General features: G+C 42.7%; 1 protein-coding gene across 2 annotated transcripts; it reads left to right on the plus strand.

The window, feature by feature from the left end:
- Window positions 1-289: 289 nt before the first annotated feature.
- ntpcr (nucleoside-triphosphatase, cancer-related) lies at window positions 290-4,722 on the plus strand. Of its 2 annotated transcripts, none has more exons than XM_086122507.1 (5): window positions 290-440; window positions 1,232-1,394; window positions 1,471-1,573; window positions 3,522-3,752; window positions 4,243-4,722. In XM_086122507.1, the coding sequence occupies exons 1-5, from the start codon at window positions 407-409 to the stop codon at window positions 4,309-4,311; spliced, it is 600 nt and encodes a 199-aa protein (XP_085978633.1). In that variant the 5' UTR covers window positions 290-406; the 3' UTR covers window positions 4,312-4,722. The 2 variants fall into 2 exon arrangements, with proteins under 2 accessions (XP_085978633.1, XP_085978634.1); XM_086122508.1 differs by having other exon boundaries at window positions 3,543-3,752.
- The last annotated feature ends 4,706 nt before the right edge of the window (window positions 4,723-9,428 follow it).

Raw genomic sequence — 9,428 nt, forward strand, 5'->3', positions numbered from 1 at the left:
TATATGGCAAGTAATATGGCACGTATATTAAGTGCTTTAGATTGTTTTGTTTTTTTTAATCCATTTGCATTGCTAGTACATATCTAAGGACATAACTTCTTCCTATTATGTATTTCGTGAGCGAAACTATATACCAGTAATGTATTTTCCTTTTTAGGCACAATCCCATTGTTTTCATGTTTCACCTCAAACGAAGTTTGAAATAGACAATTGAATGAAAACTGCTCGAATGTCAAAAATATCTGATATATTGAGAAAATAAATTGACTTCGCAAAAATAATTACGGTATTTACTTTTAACACGTACAATGTTTTGTGTGCGTTTTAAAACGTCTTCGTGAACCTTCTGCGCATGCGCAAAGTTTGTTTACGGAAGTGAAGCGGCGTGGCAAAAGCCGTTGATCAAATGCTCAGGCACGTTTTCTTGACTGGCCCGCCAGGTAACTATTAAGGCATTGCACTCACTCCACTCTCTGGAAACTTACTGACTGAGATTCGTGTTCGCCACTATTTCACGAAAACATAATTTAAATGGGGGCCAATACAGTCGTTTTTTTTTTAAATCAAATCAGATTCTACGAGTGACTGGTCCAGTAATTAATTACGTTAACCCCCCTCCCATCGCGTCAATAAAATACACAAAATAAAAGGAAATTGATCAACAGAGCGAGTTTGGTAGTCAGTCTTTCCCTGACAATGTGCTAATTGCCACATCATACCGATGTGTTAAGTGAAAAAATGCATTAACAATGTTGTCAGCGGAATTCAGGTGCCCTCGTTTTACGATTACGACGGTATCGAATTTAGAGGTTACGACCTATTGTAACAAATATACGTCACTACATGGTACAAAAAACACTCAAAGCTACAGCTATTTGTTTGATTGTTTTAAAGTCATGGACAAGTGTTTCCAATATCAATATTTATTTTAATTAAACTTAATTACTGCATAAGTCTTTCAATGTGTTTCTCAACCTTTATTGAGCCATGGCACCCTTTTCCATCCATACATCCAGCCATATCTAAAGACAAAATCTCATTGCACACCATTAGACAAGAATATCATAAAAATGTAATGACGTTCTTGTTTCAGTTTACTCACAAAATGCCTTGGTGGGAAATCTGGGCCTTTCCGGTTATGTCACTGCCATAGGAACAAGACTCCATCATACTGAATAGTGAGGACCCATATATCAATATATCAGTAAGTTGACCAATATTTTTGCTGCAGGTGTGGGTAAAACCACTCTGGTCCAGAAGGTGTGTGATGAGCTTGTGTCCTTGGGCCACTCGGTGGAAGGCTTTTACACGGAAGAGGTCAGAGAAGGAGGCCGCAGAGTGGGGTTTGATGTGGTCACAGCGAGTGGAGAAAGAGGCCGCTTGTCCAGAATCAGGTAGCAGGAATGTCAGACAAGCTGCTCTTTTTTGATGTTGTGTTTGATTAACCCCAGGACGCATTTCACCCAACAGTGACATCGCTGGTGAGTCTCACGGCAGACGGCAGTACACAGTAGGACAGTATATTGTGGATTTACCTTCATTTGAACGCCTGGCACTCCCCCTCTTAAAGAAGGTACACCACACACTGGCGTGCCTGTTATAATTACCCTCGTCAACAGATCATAGAACACTGCCTTTTATTCCTGCTTAACAAATCATCAAACCTTTTGATTTTCGCAAACCAGAGTGCATAATTGGAAGCCTGCAAACACATAAATTCCAGAGTGACATTTTTAGGAGCAGTGGTGCCGTCTGGCTGTCACTGACCATGAATATCCTGCTTGTAAAGTGAGCCCGTTGTGCCGCCTACACATTAGCTTTAAAGGAAGGTGTCATGGTGCTGCCTTCTCCTCTTATCTCTTGTCAATGTTTCTGTATTATCACAGCAGACCATTTTCTGTGTGCTCACAGCCTAACTCACATACAGTGGTACCTCTACTTATGAAATTAATTGGTTCTGGAAGAAATTTCTTAACTAGAAAATATTGTAAGTCGAGACGGGTTTTCCATGTAAATGCCCTAATTCGTTCAACTCAGATCGCAGGTTTAGACTGCTGTTTAACCTTCTTGCTCGTGTTTAGACTATTGTTGAACCATCTTTCTGGAATCCTCCCCAGATATCTACTACTACACAACAACCCCTCCAGTCCATAAAACAATGCTTCCATAAAACACATCTGTCTCACTATTCTAATGTTCTGGATTCAAAAGTGGGCTCAAGCCCTCCTGCATGTGCGTGTTCTCCCAGTTATTGCGTGGGTTCTTTCCAGGGAATACAGCTTCCTCTCACCTTCCAGAAACATGCATGTTTTGTTAATTTCGGACTCAAAATTTTCCATAGCCTTGAATGTGAGTGTGAACGGTTGTTTGAATGTATGTGCCCTGTGATTAACTGGCGGCCAGCCTATGGTGTACCCCGCCTCTTGACCCAAGTCAACTGGGATAGGCTCCAGCTTGTCCACCATTTTATTGAGGATGAGCGATATAGAAAATGGACAGATGTGCAATACTGGCATGGAAAAATAGAATGTTGAAATTTCAGCCAGTGCTCCTCCCATTCTTTTATTGCAAGCCGACTTGACTTGACTTGACTGATGCAAATTAAATTGTCAGTTTACACTGACCAGCAAAGATGGCACATTAGTGTTCCTGCATTCCAATCTGGCATCCCGCAGTTTTGTGTACTACCTGCACATTTGTGGCGATGTCAGACAGCAACAACTGCTTTCAACACAACAGGGCGGAGACGTAAGCATCGGGTGCTAAACTTTATAATCCTGTCCCAACTTGGCACAATTCCCGGTCACACAGGCCAAAAGTGCAAAATCGCTGTTCCAAGTGTATGCCGTAGGAACTAGTTCCAGGCTGTTACTCTACAACAGGGGTGCCCATTACGTCGATCCTGATCGACCGGTAGATCGAGGACTGGTCCCAAGTCGATCAGATGGGTGTAGATGAGGAAAAAAAACAAAACAACCCAACCATTTGTGTGTCTTTGTACGTTTTAGTAATATATTTTTTGTGTTAATGTACACTGCACCCTAATCATCATATCAGTCTCATTTTCACAAAATAAATAAATAAAATAAAGCAGGTCAATCTTGAACCTACAGTGGCGCGTGATTACGTCAACGGAAGTTGTTAGCGCTCAGCAGTCTGCAATTGCAACTTGTGATCGGAGCTGTTGTGCTATATCTTTTATCGTCATGATTCTCATTCAGAGTTTGCTTCGTGTACAATTCACTAAGGGCACAGGCAAAGAATAGGAATCTAGAGGGCCCAGGGAAGCACTTTAAAATGGTACGTGTGAGCTACGATAGTGAACAGGCTGCAAAAGTGCATCGCATGCCTCCGTGTCAGGCTGTTTCTCATCATGGCGTGCATGCGTGTGTGTGCGTGCGCATGCGCGGTAAGGGGCGATCCCGGGAGGTTGGTTGATCAAAAGTTGATCTTCGGTCCAAAAGGTTTTGGCACCCCGGCTCTACAATAAGTGAATAATTAGTCGTTAATTTTCCCTACAGTCAGTGCTGTCCTGTGTCCAGGTTGCCTTGGAAGACGGGACTGGCAAGAAGGTGTTTGTCATTGATGAGATTGGCAAAATGGAACTCTTTAGCCAGCCGTTCATCAAGGCGGTGAGACAGACACTAGACTGCTCTTCCTGCACAGTCTTGGGCACCATCCCCATTCCCAAGGGGAAACCGCTTGGCCTGGTGGAAGAGGTGCGGATTAGGAGCGATGTCAAAGTCTTCACTGTGAGTACAAACACAAATAGTGTACACTCGCTAGGAAAAGGGGTGGGGGAGAGCAGGATATGTAGGTCAGTTTTAAGAGCTTTTAGAAGCGATAGGACCATGTTTACACAAGGTCTTATGCGACAGTCTATGGTGTGTTGCACCGAGCCACGCATTGCATTGTTGAGGTCCGACAAGGATTAACAGCAAATCATGCGTGACTGATTAAACAACAAAGGCTTCGCTGAAATGTCCAGATAATTTATCATGGAGGGACACTCCGTTACGGATATTGTCATGTTAAGTACCAGTACTTATACTTATCCTGCACAAGGTTACAGTAAGGCGTTATGTACTTTATGACTCACTGTTTCTCTCACACAAAGGTCACGTACAGTATTTCCACCTTTGAGCATGATAATCCTGCATTGTATACTTTGCGTTTAACATCAAGTAGCGCCTGTTTATAACTTCTCAAAGTAACATTGTATTTGTTTGTTCTTCTGCCCAGGTGACGAGGGAAAACAGAAACGCCATTCTGCAAGATATTCTATCAGCTCTTCAGGAGTGTTTAAAATAGCAAAGCTAACACGAGGATAACAACTCTTGAAAGATAAACATGCAATTACATGCAATTGAGACCTCATTTTGTTGTTAAAGTATGCTTCCATGTAGCAGAACAGGTTTGTGACCTGATCACCCAGCCGTTCAATGAGTACACAATTTAGTTTTGTATTATGCTCCCTCAAAATGGTTTCTCTGCTGAAAAATTGATAGATCATATAGCACCTTGCCTTGTGTTATCAAATTGCTGGTCTTCACAATGCAGACACATGTAATGATTTTGAATTTTCCCAATTATAGACAGCAGGTTTTTGTTTTCAGGTCACTTTGAGGATGTGCTCATTAAAATTCACCCAACATACTGTACAATATTTAACATGTATGCTTTATCAGTTGGAAAGCAGGAAAATAAATGTTTTTGTTCTTAGCTGCTTTGTGGTTTTCGTTGCAATTTCCATAATTGGTTCCTATACATTAGTGTGATTGCTGTCCGATGCATGTATGCTGGATTAAAAAAAATGGGGGTACTGCAGAACACAGTTAACAATTTTATGACACTGTGTTCGGATTGTGTTTGTTTATAACGACACCTGAGAGGGCAACATTGGACAAAGATTCATGTCATTTTTGTCCTTGGGTTGAAAGTGCGATGAAACAAAAATGCATCATCTTTTCCACCGTGATTTTTTTTTCACTCATAATTGCAAATACAGAATTTTGAAACTTAAATCATGATCATTCGTTGGTACTGAAGGAAGGGTGCATAAGTGTGTGTGCGTGTGTGTGTGTGGGCGCGTGTGTTCGACTGGTTGGCACGTCCGCCTCCCAGTGCAGAAGCTCTGGGTTTGATTCCAGGCTCTGGCCTTCCTGTGTGGTGTTGACATGTTCTCCCCATACCTGTGTGGGTTTTCTCCGGGTACTCCAGTTTCTTCCCGCATTCCAAAAATGTGCATGGTAAATTGAACACTCTTAAATCGCCCCGAGGTATGAGTGAATGCTTGTTTATTATGTGTGCCCTGCGATTGGCTGGCAACCAGTTTAGGGTGTACCCCACTTACTGCCTGAAGACAGCTGGGATAGGCTCCAGCATGCCTGTGACCCTCGTGAGGATAAACGGATTAGAAAATGGAAGTATATATGTGCATATATACAGTATATGTAGGCCCTATCCTCTTGGCTGTTAGAGTTCATACTTTCAAATCGACAGTAGCAGATACAGAGGCACATATCAAGAGCATATATCAAGTTAATTTCTGAATCCGAAAAACCTCACTCTCGTGTGAGCTTTTAATCTGTCAAGTGGATTGACGTTTTTGAAATAGAAATCTAGCAAGAATATTGGCCTCTTCTCCAAAGAGTGCCCGGTCATTTCAAAGTGAAACTAGACTTTTGGCTTATTTTTAATATCGCTTGCATAAGTGATGTAAGCTGTCAGGCCAGCTGCAGTGAGAGCAGCCCGCTGTGATGTGCGTCAGACATGCTGCTGCGCCAGCATCTGCTCTTTGACCACCTCTCACATCTCTCCGATAGTTGGCACTCCAAAACAACATTGCAATGGTGCCGCTTCTCATCTTCCATTGCGGTATGATAGTGTGTGTCATTTTGGCACATACATAGTGGGCAATTGGAGTCCACGGTGCGGTGGGAGGCACCGCTCCTGATTGGCATGTGATTGTCAGTACCCTGCTGCATGGTAGCAGGGGGATTATGTCAGAGTGATACAGACCTTTGCCAGGTTTATCCTACAAATGCTGTCTGGATATTTTTAATGTGTTATGATATGATTAGATGCCATGCTGTACATTGGATGATGATGATTGATTTTTTTTTGGGGGAGTGGGGGGTGACACGTTGGATTTGCATTTAATCTCCAAGTGCCCAATTCTTATTTAATACTTGTATTTGAAAATCTTCAGACTATTTACAATACAGTTTGAACATTTTTCCATTTAAAATAAAACATCTCATATTTTTGGACATCAAAGGAACATGAAAAGACAATGACACGAACAAAGGGAAACAGGAGCGGGAAGAGGGATGAGTCGCCAAACGGCGCTCAGATTTCTTTGACGAGAGCAAGGGGTAGGAAGAGGGGTGGAAAAAGCAACTCCCAACCTATGCTCCAATGGGAGGGGGCACAGTGCGTGATCTGGACTCTGCATTGGTACATAACGCCCAGTCACAATGAACCAGCAAGAAGTCAGAAAATAGTTGGGCAGATGTCCGGTGTTTAACGCGCTATAGTTGAAACTGGATTACCCAGTCTTGAAACCACTTTCCCCTTACCTCATCTGTGCAAAGTGGGTGAACACCAGGCTTAACTCATGTTACCAAGGGAATCATGTATCTATCTATACAATCCAATACGATTGTCATGGTTCTGTTTGTGGCCAACAGGTGTAGGGCTCCACCTGCAGCTGCACACCTGTTGGTCATTGTGTCATTAGTGGTCTCTTTTAAAAGGACTCCCAGCATGACCACAGCACGGTTTCTGTTGCTGTGTCTGTTACTGTTCGTTTTTTACTTCAGCCATGGTTTTTGTTTGATACTTTAGACTCTTTTTGTGTTCAGGACTTTGTTTTGGATTTAGTTTTCTCAGCATTTTGTTAAATACATTTTGGTCAATCCACCCTGCTCCTACCTGCCTCCCTGCTTTTTGGGGTCCTCCAACTACTCCACTATCATGCAAACCGTGACAACAATGCATCTATTAGGGGTCCATCCCAAACCGCCTCCGTTCGGAGGTTACAGTTCGGTGCAAGCAACCATGTGAAGAACAACACAGTTGGAGTGCGAGTGGTGTATCGGACAAGGACACTGGGCATTGTTGGACAGTTGTGCGGTATGTCCATGGAAACTTGTGGAATATGCTAAGGCATATTAGACGGCATCATCCAATTGTGTCAATCACCAGAGCCAGGCTAAAGAAAAAAGCTCTTTAGCTTATTCACCCCCCCCCCCCCCCCCCCACCTCGTTTTATGAAGCCTCTCGATTTGAAACCAGACGGGGCCACAGATATTACCAAAGGTATTGGCATATAGCGGGTGCAGATAGCGTTGACTTTCAAATCCAACTCCACCTTTTGAGGTTGAGTTCAAAGCAGTGTGGAATAGCGCAGCCTCTCCCGCTTAATTCATAAAATATAAATATAGCAAGCAGCTATTAATCTAAACACAAGTGATTTTATCCTTCACTCAAAGAGGGCAAACGACATCTGTCATGATGCTGAAGTATGCAAGGAAGATTGTTATATTATATGCCGCATTTATCCCGCACCTTACCCCTGAGCCTTTAATCCAGCGACAAGTGGCGCCTGTGGCGGTGACACAGCGCACATTATAATGTGAGCAAGGGAAAAGGGGGTTAAGCCCTTGCAGCAATGGCTGAAGCAATGGAAGTTGTCAGCAGATGACGCAAAGGCCAGAGTTCACGGTCAGGGTACAAAGATCGAGGGCAAGATGATCAATCGATGGCCTTTTGTCCCTGAGGTTTGCAGAGAATGTGGTTGTCATTTAAAACAGACAAAAGGTGCCAGATCGTTTTCATTGTGATTAGATCGGCATGTTTTTTTTCAGTGAGTTGAAGAATTTCATGCAGACATACCCGTAGGCATCAAAATGCAACAAGCTGCTATCATAGATGCTGTCGAAAGAAGCTGCAAAAGGGAGAACCGAGTCCATACCTTCTTCTGTTTTCAGTTTTCAGCAAAAAAAGCCTGGTTTCCCTTTCTTTTTTTTCTTTACACATTGTGTACATTGATTTGACGCATGGACATGTTGAATCACATGTACATTTTTTTTCCAAGATGGCGCCCGACTAGGCAGCCTTCGGCAAGTGCTCTTCAAGAGCCTTGCTTTTTTGTTCTTTTTTGCAGTTTTTGTCTTTTGTTTTGTCACATGTTTGTTGTTTCATCGTGTGGACCTGATATGGACTGTTTTCAGCGTTTTTTGGCCACGACATTCGTCAAAGGAGAAGTATCTGTGCTTGGTGGTTGCGCCTTCTCGGCAGCACGCCTGTACCAGCACAGATTTTGATTGGGAGGAATGTCGGCGCCATTGACTGTCGGTGCTGGACAGACCTGGGGCGCTTGTGTTTTTTGCGCCTGTAATGGGCAGCATTTTTCACAACCCCGTTTTGTTCAGTGGCTATGTCGGCGCTGTTGGACAGTCGGCGTTGGTGCGGCTGGATGGATGGCTGCTGAAGTTGAGGATGTGGAGAGAGGAGCGTTGGCGCAGAGCGCTGATGCGTATTTGGAACCGTGAGTCGCCGCTTGGAATTGAAATGGATTTCCATGGGACAGGAGAAGTGAACCAATCTCTTTTTTCGTCAATGGATGCTACAGCTTCTTGTTGACTTTGAAACTTAGCTTGTAGCCGACGTGTGCACATTTTGAGCATGACGTCTCTGATCCACTGGTTAAAGGACACTTTGATTCTCTCCTCTTTCATCTCAAACTGCTTCAAACAACAAAGCGTGTGATGGAAAAGTGGTTAGAACTGCATGACTGTCCGTGTTTTATGTGTTATGTGTTGTGTTTATTATTTTACTTTATATTAACTGTTTTGTTAAGCGCTTTGTTACAGCTGCCGCTGTTGTGAAAGCGCTATATAAATCAGCATGTATTGTATTGTATTGTATTGTATTTTGTGAGTCATGCTGCAGTCAGCACAGTGAGACTTGATAATGGTTCACAGATTACTGACTTGCAATGATGGATGCTCTCGCTAGATGAATTTGGCAAATTTGGACCGCAAATACGGATCTTTTGCAGTCTGTCTCCATTCCGCTGTTACTGTAGTGGCTGTGTGCATGTGCGAATGCATGTCTAAGTGCCAAATCTTTTGCAAATGACAGGTGAATCAGTTGTTGGGCCAAAACATCTGTATTAGCTGTTGAGAAAATGTTTTGGAGCAGCTGTTATGCACCATAAGGCCAGATGTGAGATATCAGAGGAGATTTTTCTTCAAATCTGTCAAAATTGTCTTAAAACAATTGTTTCTTATCTTGAAGAGGTTAAAGGATTGAGGATTTTCTGAACAATTCATAAATATCTCTGCATACTAATAATGATGAATAATTCTTATATTCATAATAATAATAAAAATAACAACAGACTGAACCGCACCAAATCA

Source organism: Hippocampus guttulatus, chromosome 10, assembly GCF_054856545.1.
Source record: "Hippocampus guttulatus isolate MCC_2025c chromosome 10, RoL_Hgut_1.0, whole genome shotgun sequence".
In the NCBI taxonomy this organism is placed as follows: domain Eukaryota; kingdom Metazoa; phylum Chordata; class Actinopteri; order Syngnathiformes; family Syngnathidae; genus Hippocampus; species Hippocampus guttulatus.